The sequence below is a fragment of the Castanea sativa genome, chromosome 9 (genome assembly GCF_040712315.1).
Source record: "Castanea sativa cultivar Marrone di Chiusa Pesio chromosome 9, ASM4071231v1".
NCBI classification, from domain to species: domain Eukaryota; kingdom Viridiplantae; phylum Streptophyta; class Magnoliopsida; order Fagales; family Fagaceae; genus Castanea; species Castanea sativa.
In genome coordinates, this window is record NC_134021.1 from 16,886,381 (window position 1) to 16,912,630 (window position 26,250).

General features: G+C 34.2%; 3 protein-coding genes across 4 annotated transcripts; all 3 read right to left on the bottom strand.

Annotated features, from left to right (window-relative positions):
* Nucleotides 1–478: 478 nt before the first annotated feature.
* LOC142609549 (solute carrier family 40 member 1-like) lies at nt 479–6,017 on the bottom strand. Of its 2 annotated transcripts, XM_075781157.1 has the most exons (8): nt 5,821–6,017; nt 4,559–4,709; nt 3,645–3,841; nt 2,812–3,261; nt 2,271–2,442; nt 1,882–2,019; nt 1,624–1,734; nt 479–1,003 (listed from the first exon to the last, which is right to left on the bottom strand). In XM_075781157.1, exons 1-8 carry the CDS (start codon nt 5,943–5,945, stop codon nt 797–799), a joined length of 1,551 nt encoding a protein of 516 aa, XP_075637272.1. In that variant the 5' UTR covers nt 5,946–6,017; the 3' UTR covers nt 479–796. The 2 variants fall into 2 exon arrangements, with proteins under 2 accessions (XP_075637272.1, XP_075637273.1); XM_075781158.1 differs by lacking the exons at nt 4,559–4,709; nt 5,821–6,017 and adding an exon at nt 4,134–4,313 and having other exon boundaries at nt 634–1,003.
* Nucleotides 6,018–9,748: 3,731 nt separating this feature from the next.
* Nucleotides 9,749–13,489, bottom strand: LOC142609525 (uncharacterized). The gene is made up of 5 exons (XM_075781127.1): nt 13,355–13,489; nt 12,967–13,205; nt 11,948–12,017; nt 11,759–11,845; nt 9,749–9,940 (listed from the first exon to the last, which is right to left on the bottom strand). The coding sequence occupies exons 2-4, from the start codon at nt 13,165–13,167 to the stop codon at nt 11,796–11,798; spliced, it is 321 nt and encodes a 106-aa protein (XP_075637242.1). The 5' UTR covers nt 13,168–13,205; nt 13,355–13,489; the 3' UTR covers nt 9,749–9,940; nt 11,759–11,795.
* A 1,946-nt stretch (nt 13,490–15,435) lies between these two features.
* LOC142610278 (protein SCAR2) lies at nt 15,436–24,584 on the bottom strand. The gene is made up of 9 exons (XM_075782057.1): nt 24,297–24,584; nt 22,608–22,771; nt 21,571–21,694; nt 21,308–21,434; nt 20,340–20,401; nt 16,355–20,225; nt 16,148–16,234; nt 15,931–16,035; nt 15,436–15,843 (listed from the first exon to the last, which is right to left on the bottom strand). Exons 1-9 carry the CDS (start codon nt 24,449–24,451, stop codon nt 15,793–15,795), a joined length of 4,746 nt encoding a protein of 1,581 aa, XP_075638172.1. The 5' UTR covers nt 24,452–24,584; the 3' UTR covers nt 15,436–15,792.
* Between the last annotated feature and the right edge of the window lie 1,666 nt (nt 24,585–26,250).

Sequence of the window (26,250 nt, forward strand, 5' to 3'; positions counted from 1 at the left end):
TTTTTGATTTTTGATTTTTATTTTTTTTTGGGTTTTTTGTTTTTTGTTTTTGTTTTTGTTTTTGTTTTTGTTTTTTTGGATTATTTACAATAGAGATCCATTGAACTTGTAACTTGTAAGCTATAAATTGAGGGATTATAATAAAACCCCTTCTGGTATACATAAAATTTAATTCTAAGGCTTTTGTGTAGTTTGGTTACTATTAGTAGAAAAAGATTTAATACTAACAAAACTCTTACGGCAAGCAATAATTGTCTCACATGTCTGCTTCGTGAAACGAATCTTTCAGAACATTGAAGAATAGCCCAAACTGATCGCACTCTGTATAACCCATTGACAAATTGACAACCATACAACCAACCAACCAACATCCAAAAAGTAATTTCATCATTAATTGTCAGCTACTAAACTTTCTAACAAAGACTACAAACACTTAAATTATAAAGTGCTATGTTAGTCGTTTACTTCAGAGAATAAATTTTGAAGTCAAGAGATAAAGGTCCTTTGATAGTAATATAATAGGACTAAATTGTTTGTACTTGAATTCATCTAATAGCTTCACTAAAAGAGAAATTTTACAAGCTATCTATAGCAGTTTCAGCTCTAATGCTGATATTCCAGCTGATTACAACATGCCAAAACACATTATTAGATTTGCCTATCTTATTTCTCAAAACAAAACGTTTAAGTTCTAGCCATACTGATTGTAAGAATGTTATTTACATAGGAATATGAAATCAATTTCTCAGGCCAGCAGATACAACATGTTGTTGTCACCAACTGAGAAACATTTATATCATGACTCATTAGACGCAAGAACCTCTACCTTTTCAACTTGAGTATGCATTTCAGCCTTTTCAGGTGATCTTATTGACCATTGAATCCATGAAAATAACTTCTCAAAGTGGAAGAGGTGCTTCCGGACACGGTAGATATGTACAGTATAGAGCAATGCAGCCAATGTCACCAGCATAAAGGATATCAAAATCAACTGCCAGAAATCCTGAAATATAACACAATAACAATAATGGAGTTAATTTGGTTCAAAGCATCATATTTCTCAATTGACACAAGAGTCTGGTGAACACAATCCACATGTGACATGATACGCTTCTCAAATGTGTGGCATGAAGAACTAATCGTATTTCCACCACAACCAAAAGTCAAATGAGGATGAATGGTACTAAGAAAAACACAATTTCTTAAGTTATCAAGAGTGTTAGAATACAGTAAGCCCTATAGGCCCAAAGGCCAGGCCTGTTAGTATTACTAGTACAGTACTCCCATTTCTTATACATCACTCATTTTGTGCACCTATACATATAGCATACAGGCTTCTACTTGTACAGGTTACAAATACAGAAATATAGAATTTCCTTCTGCTCTTTTATCTGTTTCTCAAACTTAAAGAAACTGAGAACCAGAGAATCTGAAAATTTCACCAAAATAATAATGATAATCTCTTTCAATCTCGCTCTCTCTCACGACACACACAGATTGGAAGGATGTCTTAAGTGCTCTTACTGAACTAATGCATATTCCAGAGCAAAGCATAAACTGAACATACATGCACCAATCCAATGATATTCCACTAAGCCAAAACCAAAAGCTAAATAAGGTCACCTGGGGATTGGAGATAATTATTCCCATGACATAAGTCATCAAATCTAAAATAGACTGCAGAGAGTTCTGAACTCCTCCCACAACACCGCGATCAGATTCAGGAACACGATCCTATTTACAAAGGAAAATGAGTGAGAATACAAGTTGAAATTATTTTTAATAATAGAAGAAAGAGAGACATTAAAATGTATAAGTGCTAGTTTGCTATAAATTTGCTATAAGTGTATAGTCCTAGTTTTATTTCTGGGGTTTCTCTACCTGCATTTGTTGGATGACAGATAAGTCAAACATCCACAAACCAAGCCGAGATGTTGCTACTCCAGCCATCAGCATATACGCTGATAAAAGGCCGTTTTGCACAAATATTGAAGAAACACATAGTATAAGGCAGAACCACTGCATGAAAACCACATAAACTCCATAAATTCAATGGTCAATTAGGAGTAACTTTGACAAAGTATGGCCTATAACACAAAAAAATTTTACTTAAAGAATCACTATTTATATCTGTATTTTTAGAAAGGGAAAAAATGCAATTGCAGGTTATTACAATTTACAAATGGGCATGTGACTTAAAAATAAGTAATACTACTAAATCTATTTTCTGACTACCAAATGACCTGTTATGTGTCTACTGAAGTTTTCACCTGAAACCAGATAGACCAGAGTCCAGTTCTAAGTGTTGAAATGCGAGATTGTAATATTGGGTATACAACTGTTGCAGCTATTCCAATCACAGCACTTACTCCACGTGCTAACCCTATAACATAAGCAGGTACACCTTCCCATTCTAAAGTAGCCGTCATCAAAGTTCCAAAGCTGGATAAACAAAATCAGTAAGAACTTGTTGAACATTCAGCTAAGCCAAAAAAACAGCATGGAAAAAATATACACACAGACTCAGAGAGAGAGAGAGGAAATTTTATGTACTTTGAGATGTAGTTAGAAGCAATTAGAAGGAAAAAAAATCAGACGTAAAATGGATAGCAATTAAGGGGAGATAAGACCTGTGAAAAATAGACAACCTAAAACATATTTATATATTCATTCACTCATGAAGAAGTTGTAATTGATAGATTACCACCTGTCCTGAAAGCTTAAACTACCACTTGTCCCTAAAGTTTAAGATGTTAGGAAATGATGTATTTGATCATTTAACCATTATTCCAAGAGTAATTAGGTTCTCACCTAAGGACGGTGAAATAGAGCAAAGCCAGAGCTAATCCAGGGAGCACAACATCTTGTTGCCAATACACTTTCCATGCATCAAAACAAGGGATCCATCCAAATATACTCATGAAACAGCTTTCCTCTGCCAATGCTGAATTGCCTCCATCATCAGAAAGCAAGCTTTCTGTCTCTTCAACACTAGGTGAAAGTCTTGAGACCCTCCTTTGGCTACTTTCACCTAAAGCAGGTATCCCATTATATACAGAGATAAAAAGCCAATATTCCACCCAAATAGTAATAGCATTCCACAGTGCTAAAGACACAGCAGATGATGTTAGTGACACAAAGCTGATAACAAAGCCAGATAATACAGGAGCTCCTAGCTTGCTTATTAGATCAATTCGCCTGATAATTGAATTCAGCTTTGTCAGCGTTTCTGGAGGATGGCCTTCTGATATCACAACCACCCTGTAAATTAAAATTAGATAATATATTACATAAGAGTTATTATTATTATTATTTTTTAATATAGCAAGTTCCTTATTCTCCGTTTGGTAGCCAAGAAAACAAAGGAACTTAAACCAAAAATGACAAAATGGTGTGATAGCAACAATACAATATAACAAAAATTAAGCATTACTAAGGCACAAACTGAACAAGGATTACAAAAATATGAAATGTTTAATACTTTCTAACTAAGGAAAAATAAATTTTAGATGATATGTCTGGCAGGATCAAATTCTGAATAACAACAATACTGATAAACGTTTCAACTAGAATTACACACTACTTTTTTTAATGTAAGTGAAATTATGAAGTCATTTTTCACTTGAAAGCCTCTATGCAATTACCATTCCCTTTCAATCAAGATGGTACCAGCGAGGGTTGAAAGTGCTGCAATTGCTCCGGAGACGTTGGTTAATATCACAAGAAAGATGAAGGCTGTAAAATTTGTGGACTTCAAGAATGAAAATTTCAGCAGTGCAATTACTGTGCCTCCAGCAATTATATAAGCGAGATTTTGTGCTATCAACCAAAGTCGGAGAACCTGCCAATAGAGTTTAAGATGCATATTTATCTATCAATGATTTAAATTTGTCTCAAACAGCAAGTTCAACCTGCATACTTATACAAATAACTCAGTAAGTTTATATTATCATATAATGGTTTGTTCATGTTCCATCCTGTAGATGAAGACAACAAGATTATCTCAGCAAATTAATTGGTGGACAGCTTAGGCGGATTAATTCTTGTCTCTTTCTTTCTTAGTCTATTCTTTTTGCTTTTACAAATGAATAACAGATTTATCAAAGAAGGCAAAGAGGCTACAACCCCAGTACCTTCCAACACATTGTTGTGTTCTGCAATAACATAAAGAGTTGGGAGGGCCTGTCTGAAAGGTATTTAAGCAGAACAAATATGCCAAAAATGAACTTGCCAGCCATCTCCAATAATCTTTTAGAAGATAGTCCTGGCTATAAATTGTTAAGGAGAACCATACATTGATTAGAATCCATAAACTTCTCATTGTGCCTGTTCAAGAGCTAGTCATCGGGCAATAATTAATTGGCAAAATATTTTGGGTGTTTCTAGGAGACTTTTGAAAAATTGTTTTATTTTGATGTTCACCAATCACAAATCTGTCTCTTTTTTTTGGTTGATTATATTACATACGCACCCAATATATCTTAAACTCATGCCCTCACCCTCCATCCCAAATCTGTAAACTTAATATAGTGTACACTGAATAGATTGGTAAGCAAACCTGTACATATGTCAACCTATCCACCCATTGTCCAACAATGGCACCGAAGAGTACGGTAGAAGAAGCTTCTGCCACACCATAGATAGCTGCAAAAAGTAAAGAGTTTGGCCAAATGTTGATCATGTATAAACCAACAGAGAATTCCCACATCCTGCAACAAGAAAAGAATTCAATAAGAACTTAATTCCAAACAGTGTGTTGGGTGTGAGGAGTCACCCAATTTGTCATTATTGGCAAAATATTGAAGGGCAAATGCATTGGTCAATATAACCATGTGTTTGGATTCAATCAGGGCACATTCAATCGTTCTCTTTCATTAGACAATGAACACAATCACATGGAACATGGTCCTCAGATAAGTTTACTTGAACAGACTCAGTCTTTTCATGAAACTAGGTTGACTGACCTCTATGACAAAATGATGCATAAACATGTAGGGAAAGATAAATATATATATTGAAAAATAAATCTGGCTGGCTTCTTTTTCTTCCTTCAAAGATGTTTCACTTAATACCTCCATAGTTCTAATTTCTTGGCCCAAGATGGGCATAGCTGATAGCTGTAGTATTAATAGATTGTTCACCTGAAATCGATTTGTGTAGTTTATTTGTTGAATTCTCATGCAGTAGCTTTTAATAAAATTTTAGCAACTAATAAATAGCCTTTCAATGGTTCAAAATCCATAGCAGTGTTCATACAATCTGAATTTGAACACCTCAATAATAAACTAATTCATAGGAAATGGAAAGAAAAAAAAATAGAGAAAAACACACACACACACACAACAACAACAACAACAACAACAACAAATTCAATTTTTAAATAGACCAGAGTTGTAAGATTCACTCAACACTTAAAAACATCCAGGGAAATAAAAATGAAAATTATACTGTTTGAAATAGTTCTAAAACATTAATGGTGAAAGATTTAATTTTTAAAATGTCACAATAGCAGTGAAATAGCTTCAAATTCAATAAGCCTAACAAAAAATGGTAAACAACAACAAGAACCAGCTTTAGTCTCAAAATTTTAGTTAAAAAAAAAAAAAAAAAAAACTTTAGTCTCTAAAATTTCAAGCCTTAATCTCAAAATGTTGAAACTGTCATGGATTTTCAATATACTAGTTAGCACATACATTTTTTCCCAAAAAATATAAGAAAATATATATATATATATATATATATATTAAAAAAAAAAAAAAAAAAACCCAACAATGAGAATGTAATTGTAAACAAAATAGTGATAGAAAATGAGAAATAAACCTGGCACCCCATCTGGCCAAAAAGTGACCAACGTACAAGTACGTGAAAAGTGAAGAAGGGATAGAATTGTGTTGAGTATCTAATAAAGGTTTTTCTTGCTTCGCTAGAAGTGGTTCTCTCTCCATCTCTTCTATTTCAACCTCCTCTTTCGGATTATTATGCTAACGTTCAAACTTAAAAGTCTTTCTAAGATTTAGTAATTATTGTAATTCTAACTATGGGATATGCATGTGTTGTTGTACTTGTATGTTATATGTTGTATGTTATGATGATGATGATGATGATGATAATGATGATGATAATATTGATAACATGATTGCATCACCATCTTTTCGTAAAAAACAGCTATGAGTTGTACGTGATGGAAACCCCTCTGAAAGTTGCTGTTACGATACTAATAGTCTAATACTACAAATATGTTGTTTGACTTGCTCTAAGATTTCGGGTGTTTTTGTTTCTTCTACAAATATATATATATACTTATTTTTTTTATTTAATTGAAAATTGAAAATTTAGATCTGGTGCAATAACATGACCATGACCATCAAACCATGCAATTTATCACTAGGTTGTGAGATGTAAAAGTTAAAAATCTAATGATAAAAGAGTAAAAAATTTTAAAAGTAAAAGGTAAATAACAATTTACCATATTAGCTCTTATATCTTACACCCGATAGTAATTGCATGGTTCGAATCCCAATCCAATAAGGGCTAGTATCCTGCAAAATAAAAAGTTATAGCAAAATTATGCATTATATTTAACAAATTAAACTAGGAGTATATAGTTCTCAAGATTCAAGAGTTTTATAATCTAATAACATTATTTCTTATTATTAGCAAATTAATAGTAAGAAAAACTAATCCCTTTAAGCAATTAAACCTCAACCCATCAACTTTGTTGCCTTGTAGACCGTAGAGTTTAAAATATTATTTTTCCAAAGAAATTTGGGAGGCCTAGTTGGTTAGAAATCAGGTCAATAAGTCTCAAGACTTGAATTCGAGTATCAAACAACTAACTATGTTGTAGTACTTCTTATATTTCATTTTCATTTTAAATGAAATTGACTTAACTTAATTAACTGGGAGTATGAAATCTTGCTCGAAAACGGTTAAGGTACTATTATGATTATGCTTAAATAGCAAAGTCACATTGATCGCCCATTCTCAATTATATTTTTTACAAAAAAAGAATCTTTTAATTCAAATAATAACTCCTATCCAAATAAAAATTCAAGTTACAACTAGCAACCTCTTTTTGTGTTAAATGGTTGTACAACCAAATCAATTTAATGAATTAGTAAATTTAAAAAAGGGTAAATTTTTTTCCTTCAAGAGATAATATTGTCTCTCATTTGAATGAACTATTTTTTGGGGGGGGGGGGGGGGGTTTAAACAAAAATTTTATAAAACTATATTAGGAAGTACATCAGCAAATTTTTTATTTTTTTGGGTAACACATCATCAAAAAGTTGACCCTTCTAACAGTCAGCCGTCTTTACATCAGAGGAGAACAACCCAACAATAAAATAAAGTGTCCTTTCTAACACGTACCCATGTGATCGCTCAACCTCGAAACAAGACCTTTTCCATGAACAGTCAGATCAAAGAGGCGGATTTTCTCAGTGGAAAAGACAATTTTTATAGTCAGACTTTTCATTGTTTTCTAGTGCAGTGGGGTAAGATATTTTTTTTAATAAGGTTTTACCATCATGTGAGCTAAGGCACATGATATATACTATTTAAAAAATAAATAAAAAAATCATCAGGAATTAAAAAATTGGTAAAATTTTTTTAATTTTTGATAAATTTTTTTTAAAAAATTAAATGGCTTAATATGTGCCTTTAAAGCTCACATTAACCGATTTTTTTTAAAAATTTCTTTCTTCTTTTTTTTTCCTTAAAAAAATGAAAGTTTAATTTGAAGAGGTCTTGTCCTAGCACTAGCACTAGGAGTAGGCAACTGTATACCAGTATATACTATATCCAGCCTTCACCACCTCAGCCCAGGTCCAATAGCAATAAAATTGTGATTAAGTTATTGATTTTAAATTGGGCTTCTAGATTTGGGAGTGATAATCTATTTTGTTTTTTTGGTTAAATTGATAGTGATAATCAATTCGTCTTGTTATGGACTTTGTTGGTTAAATTGATAGTCTTGTTTTGTTTGACAGAATAGGTAGTTTTGTTAACCGGTATTTTTAAGGTAAATGTTAGTAAATCAGTATAGAAGAGTTTTAATACTATTTTTATGAAAAATATTTAAAAATCATCAAATTAATTAATTACTTTTTTCTTTTTTCATATTTAAAAAAAAAAAATATTTCATAAATTAGTAGCCATAGAGTATCAGTTAATTTTTTATTTAATAAATATGAATATTTAATATTAGGAGATGCATTCAACCCAAAAATCTAGTCCAATCCAACATTTCGGATTGGTTATTCATAAATTGATTAGTTAAATTGAGTTATATTTTTTTTTTTTTTGAAATTTAGGTCAAATCTCATTCAGGTTTTTAAAAACATTTAATCCAATCTAACTTGACCACTAAATATTGGTTTTTAGAACTATCATAGATTAGGTTGAATAGAAGATTTTTAATACAAGAGAGTCAGATTAGATTATAAAAACACTTAAAACTTTAACTTAACTTTGATCCATGCACAGTTGCACATCCTATATGGTCATATTTATCCATGCACATCCCATATGGCCTATTTAACATAGGACGCATCATGCACACCTTATATGGCTATATTTATTCATGTACACCCCATATGACCTATTTAACATAAGAAGCATCAGTCTGTGTATGATAATATACTGACAATAATGCTTGGCATGTCTTTCATGTGGAATCGTACAGATATAAAAAAAAATTGATGCTAATTGGCTAATCTAGTTTGAAGTTTGAACTTGTTAGGTAGGGGGTCAATTTTGCTTGGAAAGCATAATGAAGAGGAAGAGCAGTAGCAGGTAGAAGACATTTTTTTTGTGTTTTGCCAGGGGGCGGCTCTATTCACTATACTGATTACTGAACTCGAGGAACCTCGCAAGTTGTGAACAACTCAACATAGATCCAACCAAAACACAGGATCCAACATAGATTTAAAGGTTCATGTAATCATTGTATTTCGTTTTTCTTTTGTTCATTCTTCTTTATTTGATTTCTTTTTGTTTTTCCTGGATCTGCTTCCAAACATGTCAAAAAAACCGACACACAACAAAACCTTAATAAATTACAAATGGAAACTGAGATTTGTATTGTCCTTTTTTAATTTGGTCTGCTAAATGATAGAATATTTGAAATGACACATCACACCTCAAAAAAAAAAAAAAAAAAAAAAAAAAAAGACATCACTTTACAGTCCCTAACACATGATAATTGGAACATGAAACCTCAGATCTCCATCTTTGATTGAGGAATTCCACATGCTTATTCAAGACCATTGTATTGCAAATTTAAAGCATAAAAGAAATTTATGTTCATACTGGTGCCTCCTCCCTTAAAAGTTCTATGTAGAAGGTGAATCCATGGGTTCAATACCCATTAGGTGCGCGTGTAACCAAACACCAAAAAAAAAAAAAAAAAAAAACCACGTGAGAGACAATGCATAAACCAAAAACATTAAAATAATTATTGTTGACTGAGATAGCAACACAGAATTTGCCATGAAACCAAAGGATCCTTTAGTTCAACATACTTGGGCTAAGGCAAACATGCTAGTTGAATGATGTTTCAGATGCTGCCAGCCACTGATTTTGCATGATTTTTTTTTTTTTTTTTTGATAAGTAGATTTTGCATGATGTTTCAGTAATTATTTCTTTGTCAACAATGTTATTCAAATTATAAAATTTTGTATCATTTGGTAATTAAAGAAAACAATGCAAACAACCATTTCCTAGTAATGACTGAAAACCTCAAAGGATTCTTGCCAATGAATGGGCAATGAAGAAATCATTTTCTGATGACAATTAAAAGAATTTGTACAGTGCAATATTTTGGGTTTTTCTTTGGGGGGTGAGGAGTAAAAAAGACAAGTGAACAGGAAAAGAGAACAAAATCTTGTTACAGGCACATTCCAGATGCGCGAAGAACAGCATAGCTCCAAGCTGAGCCTAGAAACAAGGAAAAAAAATGAAAGCAGATTAGTCAAACCAGAACTATGCTTAACTGAACAGAAATTATAAACAACTCATGCCCATATCTAACATATGTTTCAGGAAAGATATATACAATCAATGATCTAGCAATCCATGACTGTTACTAAGTACAACACTACTGAATCTGCAAATCGAAAAGTATAGAGCAAACTCAACAATTGTGATCTACTTGAGTGTTTCATCTAACTCTATTTAGTGCCACTTCATTTAATCATTACTTTGCTTTACTCTTGTTAGTTAGTAGATTCAATTTGAACCATTGATTTTGGTCTCCTTGCAAACCAACATGCTACTACTACACTCACTCATTGTGTTTGACTTCACATGAAAGCATTGATTTATAGTTCTACTTTCTTTACAACTCATCCACCTCAAAATTATCATTGTACAAGTATGTTCATTGCAATTATGGATTACTCATTGACTGTTGCTCTCATAAACAGAGCCTCTCTTATATGATATATATCCAGGCTCATCAAAAAACAATATCTTGAAGTGATGACTAAATATAAAACAAAACATCTGGCTAACAAAAAATAAAAAGTAACATGCCTCTAGAAATTTTTGTGTAAGAAGAGAGTAATTGGCGTTGAAATTGAAAAAAATACCCCTTCAATGGGATAAAAGAGGAGATGAGAAACCCATTGAAATTTAGCCAAGTTCTAAACCTTAACGTTTACCTTGCTATTGCCCTTTTTAAGCTTCATTGAAACATATATAGGATAAAAGGATTGGTTCGGGTTAAGATGATACAGCAGCAGAGTGAAAAAGAAGCATAAATAAATAATGAACATAAAAATATAAGTTTAGGTATTTTATTTGTATAAAATAGCTCAGACTAAGGTCTTTTTTTTTTTTTTTTTTTATTTAAATTCTAGAACAATTGAAGCCCCATTGCAATGAAGTCAAAGATAAGGGCTGCAGGCTTCTGCAGATAAGAAAACCAGTGGTCCATCCAAGCCCTGCACTGCATTCCAACATTCAACCTCATCATTTTCATTTTGCACTTCAAGGAAGAAGCTTGCCATCTGTGGGTTTATACCATCTCTCAAAGCCTAAAACTTTATTTCTATCAAGGTCCATGAAAATGAAAGAAAGTGGCTCTCTAAACACCATAACAAGTCAAATATCCAGTACGAGAGAACTTTCACTATCAGTATTTATCACCATATAATTTTGCACAATGATATTACCAACATAATGTGCATGCATGTGAAGGTATACCCAGTCCATTGTCATAGGTAGGACCCCCCCTCCCCTCCCCTCCACACACACACATAAAAGAAAAAAGAAGAAGAAGCTAAAGATAACATCCTATGGGACAATTTAACAAGAGAGACAGTAGCTTCAATGATTACACTAAGGCAAATCAAACAAGCAAGTCTAGAAAGGTGAAACCTCAGCATGTGAATCTACAAGAAACCAACAAAAGCTTCACTATTTTTAGGGTAAAAAAAAAAAGGTAAATCAACTTACTAAATTATAGTATTAAGTGCGCTAATCAAATTCAGATAAGTGCATCTTACTGCCAAATAAAAAAAAAATTATACGTGAACCCAGAAAATAGATTCTCACAAAACCAGACACAAAAGGGCATGTTAAGGACACAATTGACAGTGAATAACCCATGGTCTTCATCTGTTTGAAAACATCCGGATATTCTAAATTAAGTAAAAGGTAATGAGAAAAACTAAGTACAATAAGGCCATGTAAACATCTTGCTATTTTAAATTAAGTACAATAAGGCCAAACGTAATGGGGATATCAACTTACATTTGATTGTTTCGGACTCACAGGCCTAAAAGGTCTACTAAGAATCACCCTTCAATTCGTCTGAATCTGAATCACTGGCATTATAACCTACCATATAGCAACATATGAACTTTTAATTAGAAGAAGAAGAACCAAAAAAAAAGAAAGGAAACAAACGAGGGGGGGGGGGGGGGGAATATGGAGTTCAACCTGGATGCTTATCACTAACTTTCCAAACAGAAGACCGAGTTCTTGATGCCCTTGTCATCCAAATTCTTCCCTAAAATCCCAAGAAATCAGCTCAATTTTCGCAAAATAAGTTAATCTACAAAAAGTACCAACAACAGAGACTACAAGAGTAACAAAGGGTGCAGAATCAATACAATATATAAATAAAATAAAATATCTTCCGTGAGAACACACACATGCAAACTAAAACTCTAATGCTTCATTTGATCACTGGGAAAAGTTCCAGAGGAAAGTAAACCAGAAGTCAAAATCAAAAACTTTTGTCCCTTAAGACCTCAGTTTGCTTTTATTGACAACTAAAACAACATAAAGTTTGTAACTTCATTATCCCCATAATCTGCAGATTCTTCAAAACAACAACCAAGCCTTAATACCAAAATTTTGGAGTTGGTTATAAATCCTCAACAGACTAATCATAGTTTGCCACATGTATTCTTTGCCGCCATTCTATTCTATTCTATCCTATCCAAAGGCATACACTACGTTCTTTAATTAACATGTTCTTTGTACAAATTCAATTAATGTTATACTCTCTCTACTTTTTTTATAAATTTTTTTATCAACTCATTCTTCGAAACATTAAAATTAAAATACTACCCTTTAAAATAAAATTCCTGCTTTGAAACATATTTTACTCATCCAATTCCAACCACAAAAATCATAAAATCTAACACAACAATCCCAACTATCCAAACCAAAAACTAGACTAGTATCAATTATAATACTTCCTACTCAAATGAATCTACTAAAAAGAGAAGAAATTTAAAATTTTTAAAAATGACAACAAGAACATGCACACATGTTTCAGTCCACAACTCCACAGAAGTCATATTAAGATTAAACACGCATGAAACAACTGCAACCAAAAAAAACAAAGACCCACCAAAAGTGACCAAACCCTAAACCCCAAAAAACAAAACCCAACATATATAATCCCTAAAAAAAAAATCAAATTTAAATCAAAATTAAATGAAATAGACCTTCTGGGCATCTCTGGATATGCCATAACCGCTATAATACATCTGGGCCACCAAGATCTGCATGTTGATATCTCCAGCCTTTGCTTCCTTCAACGTGTCCTTAAACCACCGCTTCACACAGTCCGACACAACCTCCGACAACGGCAACCTCGTATTGCTACTACTCACGTCATTGTTGTTGTTGTTGTTGCTGCTCGACATGTCGTTTTTATAACTACTTTCGTTGGACTGGTGAAAACCTGGTCAGAGAAAGAAAGAAGCAATCTTTGGTATTAACTAAGTATAATAAAGAGTTAGTTTTAGAGACAGTAAAAAAAAAACTAAAACTAAAAAAGTTTTGATCTTTTTTCAAATTTGGGTTCTTCAATTTGTTTAATAAAGTTCTTACCTTTGGTTACTTGGGATTTTTTTTTTTTTTTTGGACAAAAATAGGAGCCGAAGATTTTGAAAGTTGGGAAGAGGGTTTTAGTTTACGAAGGGAAACGGGATTTCGAAATTTAGCAAATTGACTTTCAGAGGGCATTTATATATGGAGGGCGTGTTTGAAGGGGGTGGAGAACAGTGAAAACGTGGTCGTTTTGGTTTCTTTATATATATATATATATATATATATTTTTTTTTTTTAAATTGAGAAAGTAGTATAATTTTTTTCAAAAATAGTATACTATTGCGTGACTTTAATGAGAAAAACAGTGAAAACGTGGTCGTTTTGGTTTCTTCATATATATATATATATATATATATATATATATATATATATTTTTTTTTTTTTTTTTAAATTGAAAAAGTAGTAAAATTTTTTTCAAAAATAGAATACTATTGCGTGACTTTAATGTAGTAAAATTTATATATATATATATATATATATATACACATTATAAATAAAAAATTTGAAATAAAAAAATTCGAGTATCACATTCTTCGTCACAACTCGCCAAATATAGCGAGTTGTGGCCAATGTTGTGGCCAACCAAGTGCTAGAGAAGTGCTCTTTGAGATAATATTGTGTCAGACGGCGTCACTTTCTAGTTAGTTGTTTTGTGTTTGTTTGTGGGAAACTCGAAAGAATGACATGACAATAGCAACTTATTGGTGGCAAAAAATTCTTGAGTGCTTATCTGACTAGTAGTCCTTTTTGTTGGCATTATGAATAAGACGCTAGTTCTAACAGCGCCTTCACTGTGGAGCTCTCTGGTCTTGGAAGCGCCACTACACTACACGTTTTATAAGACTTTCTGCGGAGTTTGGGTTATTATTACTTAGTTTGACTGGTTTAGTGCCCGTTTGGTACATGTGTTTAAAAACTAAAAATTATTATTTGAAAACATTCGTAGAAATACGTGTGGGTGAAAAAGTGTGTGAAAATACGTGTAATATTGTTTAAAAACTGAAAATTGTTATTTAAAAACATAAATCAAACACCCCCTTAATGGCAACATTTCAATACCGACACTTTTATTTATTTATTTATTTAGATTTACAATCAAATCTATGTACACAACTTTTATACCCGAATTTTTGCCTACTTTTTGTATATGTGATTGATTGTAAGTGATAAAAAAAAAAGAGTAGTGAATCTATATAAAAATAACTAATAATGATTTATAATTCACTACATTAGAGTTGTGACAAAAATTATGGCACATAAGTTGTGATTTTATAAGAACTTAGAATAATTCAATTGTAGAGTTCTTAAAATCCTATTAATTCATTTTGAGATGAATGAATTAGTTTTTTATCACATCATAAACATTTTAATTTTTTTAACATTTGTCATTTTATTATCTATTTAAATTATTGATTATATGACAAAATTCAATTCTCTCCTTTCAATATAAACTGATAGAATTACTGATAGAATTTTAGAAACACTACGTTTGGAGTTTACTTAAGTACTTAAGAGACAGATATTTGGAGTTTACGTACTCTAGAGGCATCCTCAAAGAGTATGTCTCGCTCACTCAAAACTGTTGAAAGTTACATGTTAAGAGGATCTAGACATTCATTTTGAATGATGCCGACAATCCATTATTGATATATCTACTTATGTGGTGAGATATCATTTGTTTTGAACAAGGAACTACTACACTAAAGATTCTTGAGTGGTTCAAAGCGGGTTAATTTCCGTTGCAGTATTTGATAATGAAATATTTGTAAGCTTACAGTATTCAGCTGATTGTTTTAACACTTCTGGGCTATATTTGATGTGGATGCTGCGGCTACTCAAATATGACCATGTGGTTAAGAACAAATTGTTTACAGAAGAATCAACACTATCATTAAATTTGTACTCTTTGATGGTTTCACACAACAATTTTGAGCTGTGGTGAACACAGGTAGACGGCCAGGAATTTATTGGCCAAAAAGTACAAGAAAAATGGGCGGAAATATACCTCAGAAACGCACTACATACAAGTTTACAAAATTGCATAAGTAGGCTTAATACCAAAATTATGCACTCCAACACAATTTACACCTATGAAGATCATAAAATAACATTGCATAGAATTTGATCGGTACAGCACTTGCACGCTGAACCTCAGCTTTCATTCTTGTATAAATCATGACTCAATACTGATTTTCTGTGGGTATAGCACAGCTACAAACTGATGGATACATCTTCAACGGGAGAGAGAAAGAAACCCCCGGCCACAGGGGGTGAGGGTGATGAGTGGAATATTATACATGAATGCGGAGAAGAAAGAAAGAATAGACCCGACAATGAAAATTTTCTATTAACTATATTTGAGAGAATAAAATCTCTCAAAACCCTTTCAAGGCAATAACCAAAGCAGTGAAATGCTGCCGTACCAGAACCTAGTGTTTTCAGCAGTCACTCCAACCATCTGAATCATCTTCATCACTTCCAGCAAATGCCTATTTCAAAAGCCACCTTTTTAATATAGTGCAAAAACATGTACACAGACACAAAGGAGAGAGAGAGAGAGAGAGAGAGAGAGAGACCTGGCGTATTGTTTTTGCTTTCTCCAAGATAGCGGCAACCTTCAGATTGGTTTTAGGACCATGAATGCTGGGTCTTGTCGGCACTGCAGGCTTCAAGTTGAAGGACTGACAAGGCAAAAAATTTCACTCAGTTCATATTAATTGCATTAAGGGGAAAAAGGAAGAGAGGGAGGGGGATGATACAAAATATATACATAAGCCACCCATCAAATCTAACCTTTGTTCTTATCTGTTCCAGCAATGAATCTCTTTCATCTACCTTTGGTCCAATTTGAGGCCTAACCCGTTCAGCTACCTTTCTCAACTGCAAAAGGTTCAAAATGTCATAAAGCAAGCACTTTCTAAGCAACAAAGGATCAGATTGTATTAAAAAATAAAAATGAAAATGAAATAAAAAACTTGTATACCAGAAAGCAATCGTTACCTTGCTTTTGTCATGAGCAGCAACCGCATCAATGAGAGGACTTCGAGGTCGAGGAATCTTAATTGCTGGATTTCCGTTTGGCTTTCCTTCTTCAGTGCCTGGTACTTGAGTAATTTCTGAACTCAACAAAGCCTGCGGAGGCTGTTCTGCTCCTATGGTTTGTGGTGGAATAGATGTGTCAAAAGGATTTTGTTGGACCCCTTCTGAATAATTTTGCAGAGAGGGTTGAAGTGTTTTATCCTCTGGCCCAATCTCTGGTTCTAATTGGTTGAGAGGCTTCATCTGTTTTTCTTGTGAAGATTCAAAATCATGTTTAGGAGTCGCATATTCAATGGTAGGTATTGGTGAGAATGGGTTTGAGCTAGATAGAGCTTTTTCTCCTTCTAAAGCAAGGAAACCATATTCAGGCCCTTCATTAGGTATTGCTGGTGATGTTAAGAATGGATTCAGGGTTTGTGTTCCCTCTAAAGATAGGCAATTGTGTTGACTATCAGCCTCACCATCCATGGTTGGCAATTGAAAAGAGAATGGAATTGGTTGTGCCAAATTACTCTCCACTTGTTCAGAAACTTGTTGAGAATTCTCATCTTCAACAGCTGTGATAGGCAAAAACGGGTTATGATGCTGCAAATTCCCTGTCTTGGATGCTGGAAATCCAAATTGAGCTTTCTCGTAATTGAATGGCTGTAACGGTGGAAACACATGCTGACTTGCCTCAACCAAATCTCTGTCAGAAGCAAGGGAAGCATTTTGAGCCTTCCCCATCCTCCATTGCATAGGAGGAAGAGGCGGCAATGGTGGCATCTCCTCCAGATTAACTTGAGCTGCCACAGGGAGCAGGCCAAAGCTAGGAAGGGCACACTGTAATGAATTCATTGCTTGCTTAGTACCATCAGGTTCCAGGCCAGCTGACTGCGGTAAGAATTCCGATGCTGAAAGTTGGCATGGAAGGTGTTCTGCACAAGATTCAGAAGGAGTGTTAAAGCAGCTTTCCTGTAAGTGATTTGAAGATTGGGTCTGTTCACATCTCTCCTGATCTACGTGACTTGGAGAAGGCAATTGTTCAGATTGAAGTTTTAAAGAGTTAGAAGTTGCTTCATCTTCTGGCAAACTTTCCACTTCAGCTTGATCAGCTTTGAACTGCAATGGCTTCTCTAAAGGAACTCCTGGCTCAGGGAGGTAGCAGATAAGTGAAGACACCTCATCCTTATTATTCTCGAAAAGATAACTCTGATGGGGGGATTTTGATTCTGACTGTTCATTGCTTGGTACTAAATACGTTGGGGCTCTGGTGACATCATTGTCAGACGAACTGTGTTCAGTTTCTTTGCCCAGAGATGACTCATGAACATCACCAAACATTCTTAAATTGCAATGGTCAGAAGACAGCAATTTCAATGTGGTATCTACAGGAGAAACTTCTAGTTGATTCACTTCTTTTTGTGTCATGGTTTCTGTAAGACATTCTGGAGAAGCTGCCTCATTAAATTCCAACCCTTTCTGATTGGAATCAGAAAATCCAGAAAGAGATTCTTCCAAATTTATATGATTCCCAGATGGAGAACAATCTAGATCTGGAGATTTAGGAATAACATCATCGAGATCAGCATCTGCGTTGGTGACAGCAGCAGCTGACACAGATTCATCAGTTATAACTAGTTTAGTTACATCATCGAGATCACCATCTGCACTTGTGACTGACACAGATTCATCAGTTATAACTGGTTTAATTACATCATCAAGATCACCATCTGCACTGGTGACAGCAGCAGCTGACACAGATTCATCAGTTATAACTAGTTTAGTTACATCATCGAGATCACCATCTGCACTTGTGTCTGACACAGATTCATCAGTTATAACTGGTTTAATTACATCATCGAGATCACCATCTGCACTGGTGACAGCAGCAGCGGACACAAATTCATCAGTTATAACTGGTTTAATTACACCATCGAGATCACCATCTGCACTGGTGACAGCAGCAGCCGACATAGATTCATCAGTTATAACTGGTTTATTTACTACAGCATCTAAGTTCGCACCATCCTTGTGGCATAGATAATTTGGATTGTCAGATGGAAGTTCAAGAGGACCAGGGTCATCTTCCACAACCTTGACACTGCATGTGGGTGTACCTATTTCCTCACCATCTTCCCTTGAAATCCCATCAATATCTGATTTCTTGTCAGAATATGGAACAACAAATTCTGCAGAAGCAAGTTTAAGTTCTGGAACATCATCCATTAAATCTAAAAACTCCTGCTCCTCATAGTTGTGCATCTTTTGAGTTTCAACCATAGGAGCTGAGTTGATTCCACTCGCCATAAGAGCATCATCAGCTTTGGAAACTATGTCATCAAGCTCTATAAGATCTGAAGAACAAGTAGGAGGTATCAAATCTGAACACACTTCTTGTGGTGAGGCTGAGCAATGGAGCTGATTTTCTTTAGGAGAACTTAAATGAGGTGAAGCAATCTTTTCATCCGAGAGATTTTCAGAATATTCTTCATCTGCAGATTCTGCTTGAAGTGCTTCATTAAGAGAAAACTTGCTCCTTTCAATTTCCAAAGTCGGCTTTGAAACATCCGACGAATGCAGCAAAGCATCAGAAACAACATTTGGTTCTTCAATGTCCAGATGGCTTTCAACAGAACTTACCAAGCAAATATCATGAATATCCTGAGACAGAACATCAGAGACAACAGCTCTAGAATCAACTAGATTTGTCCCATTTTCATTTTCTGATAATTTGGAACCAATCTTAATAGAGTCAGAGGTTGCATCCTCTACTTCAGGACCCACCAATGTATCTAGTGACAAGTGTACTCCATGATCTGAAGGCAGTAGTACAGGTTTGGAATCTGTAAGACATGAGCTACATGATGCTTCTCCAACATCAGGGATCTTGTCTTCCTCAATGCGTGTACCATTTGGCACTGAAAAATCATGAGATTTGGTTCCCTCCAACTTATCCATTAGCTGGCTGGAAGGGTTGTCCACACTCTCAGCTGCACAAGTTTCAGAAGACGGAAACACTTTAGCCACTCCATCACCACCAGATGCCGTATGCTCAGCCAAACTGCTTAGTGTATCAGAGTCGGAAAAACTGGATCTATTATTCTTGAACGAACCATTCCCATAATCTGACACAGAGGAGTTTCCAAATGATTGAGAATCTGAAAATTGAGCCTGGAGCTCCAGATTTTCTTCATTTTCATCAGAATCTCTCCCATCTTCCTTAACAGTGAAGAAGCCCTGGTCATTCTCAGGTCTATACTCGTTTTCTGTTTCAATTTCTGACTCTATGGTGTTAAGGGCATCCATGTAATTGTCTATCTCACTGGCCAAATCATCAGAATTGTACCCATCTACACTGCCTTCTGTTCTGAGGTCTCCATCAACTGCCAATTCCTTTTCAACTGCTACCTTATGGAGGCTGGAAGAAGAAATGTCATTGGTATCACCATCATTGCCTGGTTCAGACACCTGTACAAATTTTCCACCAATGACATCCCCGTTAAACTTCTCCATGTATGGTTCTGAAACTTCCTCCTGTGCATTAGGTGAGGAACATGCACTTTCCTTTCCTTGCGATGATTTCTTTACAGGACTCACAGTACTGATTTCAAGTATTTCAAGCCCTGAATCACTATTATTATCCATTGTCAATTTCAAGGGGGAAGTGATAGATTTTTCATGAACCACCTCATGCTCAGCAGTATGAGTCTCCAGGAATTTCTCCATGTAACTTCTCCCAGTTTTTGAGTCAAATGGATATCCATTCAATTGCCTTTTCTTCAACTTCACAAGACGCGCAGGGTCACTAAAAGTATTCTCAATGCGTTCCTCCAGAAACAACTGATGCAATCTGCACTATTCCAAAACAATTTAAGTGACCAATAAACCAACTACACTTAAAAACTAGGAGACTAAACAAACAAAAGACAGCCAGAATGCATCAATATGAGACCAGAGCCCTCACTTAGCATGAGATGCGGGTTGGACTTCAGGTGTTTCTCCATTTCTCCAGCGTGATCCTTTTTTCTGCAGAAATATAAGATGAAATTACAACTTAAGCTTTGTAATTACAAAAAGTTTGTGTATACAGTGATGAGTTGCCATCAAGAAAAGAAGCTAATATGCTGATTCCAACACCAAAATTAAGATTACCATTACTGGCAAGGGAAAAGGATAGAATAACTGGCATTGTCAAGGAAAAATATGTTTCCTGGATGTGTAATTAACAAGAAACGATTATAGGTGAGACAAATCTTATTCAATCTTGCACAGCCTCTGTGAATCTCAACTTCCAAAAAGGAGAATCTAAAGGTTGAGTCAGAGGAATTTTTAAGGCCTCATCAAGTGTAAAGCTCAAAAGCATGTCAGCAAAGTGTGCATGAGTAAACAGAAATATACTCAATGGTGACCTTAGAAATTTTGATCTCAGAGGAAATGTTTACATTACATGGATGGTCAGAATTCTTTCAATCCAAGTGTGAGCTTTCATAGGAACTCAGGGCAAGATGAGATTATGGAGCCCAGTTCTTCATTTATGCTACACAAAGGACAAAATAGCAGAAGACAGTATGCTGACTTCCTTGCTATAGGCCCCAAGTAGGTTATCCCAGCCCAAAGTGAATTGGCATGAAAGGTTGGCCTTTAAATGAGCTCTAGCTCAGGAGGCATCTCCTCCTTTCATAAATTGGTGAAGGGTAAGGTCATGGGTTCAAACCCACTAAGTGCTTGTATAACCTACCAATCAATAATTACTTTTAAAAAAAAAAAACTAATAATCAATAATTAAATAACCCTAATCTGTGTCACATACTGGTAGATATCACCATGAATAGGGGGGTATCACATAAAAAAAAAACCATAAATTTGTATTATCAGAAGATTGCCATGGGAAAAGCTCGTAATATGGTGGTTATGATCTTTTCACTGCAATACCTTCACTTTGCGGTTTTTCTTTTCCCTCTGAACTTCTGTTGCTTTTCCAGAGGATGCTGCTTCCGCTTTAAAGAAAGATGGATCAGTATAGCGCTTTAAACACGCTCCAGCCCCCGCAACATCAAACCTATTAGAAGCCATCTAAACATATTAAAATTCCACATTTATAAAAACTAAGTAATCATAACTTTCTGTTAAAATCACTTAAGTCAATTACACCCCCCCCCCCCCAAAAAAAGTCAACAAATATTGTGCAATCATACTTGTCCAGCAAAAATAACCGTGGAGGGCCCCGGCATTCTTCATAAGAGTCCATTACAAAGCGAGGTAAGTCCCCACGAGTTATCAGATTCTGTTCGGCACGCAGATTAGGATGCCAATCAACACCTGCAATAGAATTTGTATTTATCTCACAGTGCACCATGATCACCCATTCTACTAGCTAATCTTTTTCAACATGAGAAGCCTTTGAAGTATTAAACTCAAAACTAAATAAATTTTTTGAAGGACCAAACAAACAAATACATGAGATGTGTTAGAATTACGGTTAATTGAATAAATCTACCAATTCCTATTAGCTTAAGCTTTTGGGAGAAGTGATAATTTAACATATGGTATTAGAGCATGAGATCCTGAGTTCAATCTCTGGCTTTACTCTAACCTCAATTGTTGGGGCCCACTTATTAAGGATTGAATTCACCATTTATAATAACTTAAACTTTTGGAACAATCGATAATTTAACAAAATGGGAAATATATAACGGTGCGGCTGCTTACAACAAAAGCACGTCTTTGGTTTAGTATAAGGATTAAGGATTAGAGATCAAATGCCATTTTACACATAAGGATCAAAATAAAATATATTTGCAACTTTACTTGCCGAGTCCACGCTACATAATCATGACAAAGACCCACGGGTACCATCACATGGACAATTTCCTAGGAGAATATTGAATGATACTTTATACCTATAAGAAACATATATAAGCATCTTTGATATATATTTAAATGCAGACAAATATGCATGCACTTTATGCTAATTTTTTTCTTTGTAGAGAGGATGGGAATTGATGGAAAAATTTTCCAGGAACTAAAAATTGGGGTCAGAACAATTGAGGAGAAAAAAGTGCATAGCATTTGTTTGCCATCAATACAAATGACACATTAACTGTCTACAACATTACAGTAAAAGCAACAAATGAGGTCCAGTTAATGGTCATGTTTTTACTATTCTGTTCAAACTACACTTATCTCATAAAAGCTTTGTGGGAAAAAAAATCAAATCAAGGAGTCATCTAACCTGCATTGGAAAAGAATAATGAATGACTTGTTTGGGATAGAAATTCCTTCTCAATTGAAGGAACTTCTGCCTCAAGCTGTTGAACACGAGCCATAAGACCATGTCCTCTTGCAGCTGTAGCCATTACTTCTTCATGCAAGTCATGGAATATCTCAGCAGCGAACCTTAAATCAACACAAAATAAAGAAAAATTAAATGTAGCAATTATGTTACAAATGGAAGAGAATCAAAATAGTGAGCTTGATTTATTTTTTTTTTTTTTTTTGGGGTGGGGGGCATTCACAAAGTATATGATGTCTAGAGAGTTCGTAGAATTTCTTCAAAAAGGGATGGCTAACACTTTCCTCTTGATATTACTTCCCTCTCTAAGCATATTTTACAGAAAACTGAGCTACAAATATATGATGATAGTTAACGGAGCTGAGAGGTTCAATTTTAGAAGTTCATATCAATGTCTTAACAATAGGACAGGGTTTTTGGTAGCAAACCAAGAAAGGAAACCATGCCATATGGTTCTCTTTTTTAGCCACTTCAATATTTTCAAATCTTAACTTTAGAAAACATCCTAACAATTGCTTCGGTCTAGACTAAGCAACTAGAAATGTAAGTCTCTAGCACCACAATAAGTTCTTATCAAAAGTAATTGAATGATAAAAACATAACCATAGCAAACATAACTTCGAAGGTCCAATTTCATTCACAAAAAAAGTATTGACAATAGGCTAGATTTCTTAGTAACAGTTGCTAAATTAATTTTAATTAACTTATGAATTTGTCATTAATCAAGTCAAGAATGCATAATACCCTGTTTAACCATATCCCAGAATAGTGGAAGTAAATTCCACATCTTTGTTAAGAGATTTATAAGTGCATCTTTGTTAAGAGACTTAAACAACAGCAAAACTTCCAACTCAAACACAAGAGATTGGGAACTGGGGACTTCAAACATTACAAGTCACAATTCACTCAGCAATGCCAATTTCAACGCAAAATCTCATAAAATCACAATTCACTGACTCTCATACTCAAATTCCATACAAACTTTCCAAAATTCAACACACACACACACACACACACACACAACAATCACCATTATTAGAAAGTCAATAAAATTCAAATCTCACTCCATTTCACATGATAAATCCAATCATAAATTCGAATCAAAGACCAAAGATTAAAAATGCGGTTACAGTTACATCATCCAGAAACCCCAAATTTATGCATTAACCACTATAAAAACAAATTCTATCGTAATTAACAATAATTTTTTTAAAAAAAAAGCTAATTCAGAACCAAATCCTAACGAAAAAATCACGAACTATCTCAACAAATCAAAGAACCAACTCAGCAATGCCAATTTCTACACAGAATTACATAAAATCACAATTCACCAACTCTCAGTCTCAAATTTCAACCAAAATTCAACACACACACACTCACACAACAATCTCCATAATTAGGAAGTCAATAAAATTCAAAGCCTCACTCCATTCCACTCCATCAACCCGATCAAAAAATTCAAATCAAAAACCAAAAACATTCAAAGCATCAACAAATTAACAGTAATAACTCACAATTCAACACTAAACTCATCCAGACTCCCCAAAATCAAAACCTACAAGCTCAGCATTCTTCAATTCTCACCACAAACAGACCAAAGGAGATGGAGAGAGAGAGAGAGAGACTCACTCGGCGAGGTCACCGAGCTGGCGCAAGACACCGACAAGTCCAGCCATGGCGACACCTTCCAACAAAGCTTCTGGATCATCTCTATCAGCTGCTCTGTACAGCTCCGGATCCGCCAAACTGAACTCGCTCCGTACCTGATACCTCGTCAACGGCATTTTTCTCTTTCTCCGAGCTCCTAGTAGCAGTTGTTCCCAAATTCAAAGCACCACAGAATCACAAACCCTAATTCTCAAGCACATATATAAGACTCTGTCTCTGTGATCTTCGATTCTACATTTCCACCAGAGAGAGAGAGAGAGAGAAGATGGGTAAAGAAATGAGTGAATATACTGTGGTCAGAGACGTGAGGGGAGAGAGAGAGAGAGAGTATTAAATGGAAGTTAAAAAAGATCAATTTTATTTCTTATATGGTAGACAGGGAATTTTTTTTTTTTTTTTGATAAGATAGACAGGGAATTTTTGGAAGAAGAATGAAGCTGAATGTGTATATATGAGTGGATGAAGTGTGTGTTGTATTCTTTTGCTCGGCGCGCACCGCGCCGCTTATAGTGCGGTGGACTTGTCATGACTCATAATGTAATCTTTTACGACTCTTTTTACTGTGGAAGGGTATAATCAGGTGGTCCATTGTTTACGGGTATTTCTATTTTAAGACTGTGAATGTGTTAGAACTTAGAAGTTAGCTAACTACTTTTGCTTGTTTGCTAATCAAATAAACTCACTAAAAGTGGGAGGATTTATTCATCTTTTTATTTATAATTCAAGACGATTGATTTGAACTCCAGACATCTATATTAGAAATACTAAGAGATATAACTGTCTAACCAGTTTGGAAACAAGACTTTTAGTGTGAGAGGAAATTGTATTTCTATTTTGAAAATAAACAAGACGCGTGGTTTATTACTCTATAATACTATGCACTTCCATATCCTAACAAATCCAATGTAAAGGAGGATTAGAGTTTGGATTATGCTTTTTAAAAAATAATAATAATAAAAAATAAAAAATTCATAGTATGATAATAAAACTATATTTATGTTATTTGAATTCCTTCTTTTATAAATTTTCAAACACATTAAGCAAAATTCAGTATTAAAAAAAAAAAAAGTAAAACAAATTAGACCATGTTTCATTTCATTCTTTTTTATGGCCTATTGATTACATTCTTTTTTTAAAACTTCTGAACATAGTTTGAGGTAACCTTAAAAACATGTTTAAGGTCTGTGTTATTTATCAAATCGAGTTTAGCTCCCCACAATTAAACTAATTGCATAATCGGTTTTAGTGTGCATGTGTAGAGACTAAAGAGTTAAAATTCCCTCTTAAAAATATAGGTTAAAGACCAAACACATAATGATAAATGTCACTAATAAAAAATATATATAAAGATACAGTACATGTTTATCTATGGGATGAGTGGAAGTGAATAGGAATTTTGAGAAAATATTTTGGAGAATGAAAGCATTCTCTAATTCTTGTCATGGCTCAAAATTTGAAACAACCACCAATGCAAGTGAGCATTGGTTTAATTCACTTAAAAATACTTTACAAACGAAAATGGACTCTTTTTTTTTCCTTATAAAATTGAAGTAAAGTAGTTTCTATTGGATAAATGAGCACGTTCCTTTCCATCTAAGTTCAACAAGGTGGAGTACAAAACAAAACCTTCACATGAGACCCCATTTCTTTAACAAGATCACAAGCCAATTGATTGATTTCACTAAGTAAACTTTATTAGTAAACAATCATATCAATTGATTAAAGTATAAGTTTTGTATGACTTGTTAATTTATTCGTAACGCATCAAAATTATTCCATTTGCATAAGTTATCATCTCCAATGTTAGATTTTAAACCGAAAATATTAAATATCTTTTAAGCAAAACTTTTTGAAAAAATCTCTTTAAATTCATTATATGACGATTTATAACATTATCAACATAGATTAACTTTAT

Excerpts from the sequence above, each read along its gene's own strand:
- LOC142609549 (XM_075781157.1), bottom strand. The coding sequence starts at position 5,945 with ATGGAGAGAGAACCACTTCTAGCGAAGCAAGAAAAACCTTTATTAGAT. Across the intron at positions 3,262-3,644 it reads ATCTTGATTGAAAGGGAATG|GGTGGTTGTGATATCAGAAG; the intron begins GTAATTGCATAG and ends TTTAATTTACAG. Across the intron at positions 2,020-2,270 it reads TCTGGTCTATCTGGTTTCAG|TGGTTCTGCCTTATACTATG; the intron begins GTGAAAACTTCA and ends GTTTTCATGCAG.
- LOC142609525 (XM_075781127.1), bottom strand. The coding sequence starts at position 13,167 with ATGTCGAGCAGCAACAACAACAACAACAATGACGTGAGTAGTAGCAAT. Across the intron at positions 12,018-12,966 it reads TATCCAGAGATGCCCAGAAG|GGAAGAATTTGGATGACAAG; the intron begins GTCTATTTCATT and ends TTGGGATTTTAG. Across the intron at positions 11,846-11,947 it reads AGTTAGTGATAAGCATCCAG|GTTATAATGCCAGTGATTCA; the intron begins GTTGAACTCCAT and ends GCTATATGGTAG.
- LOC142610278 (XM_075782057.1), bottom strand. The coding sequence starts at position 24,451 with ATGCCGTTGACGAGGTATCAGGTACGGAGCGAGTTCAGTTTGGCGGAT. Across the intron at positions 21,695-22,607 it reads ATTATTCTTTTCCAATGCAG|GTGTTGATTGGCATCCTAAT; the intron begins GTTAGATGACTC and ends ATTCTATTGCAG. Across the intron at positions 15,844-15,930 it reads AAGCAAAAACAATACGCCAG|GCATTTGCTGGAAGTGATGA; the intron begins GTCTCTCTCTCT and ends CTTTTGAAATAG.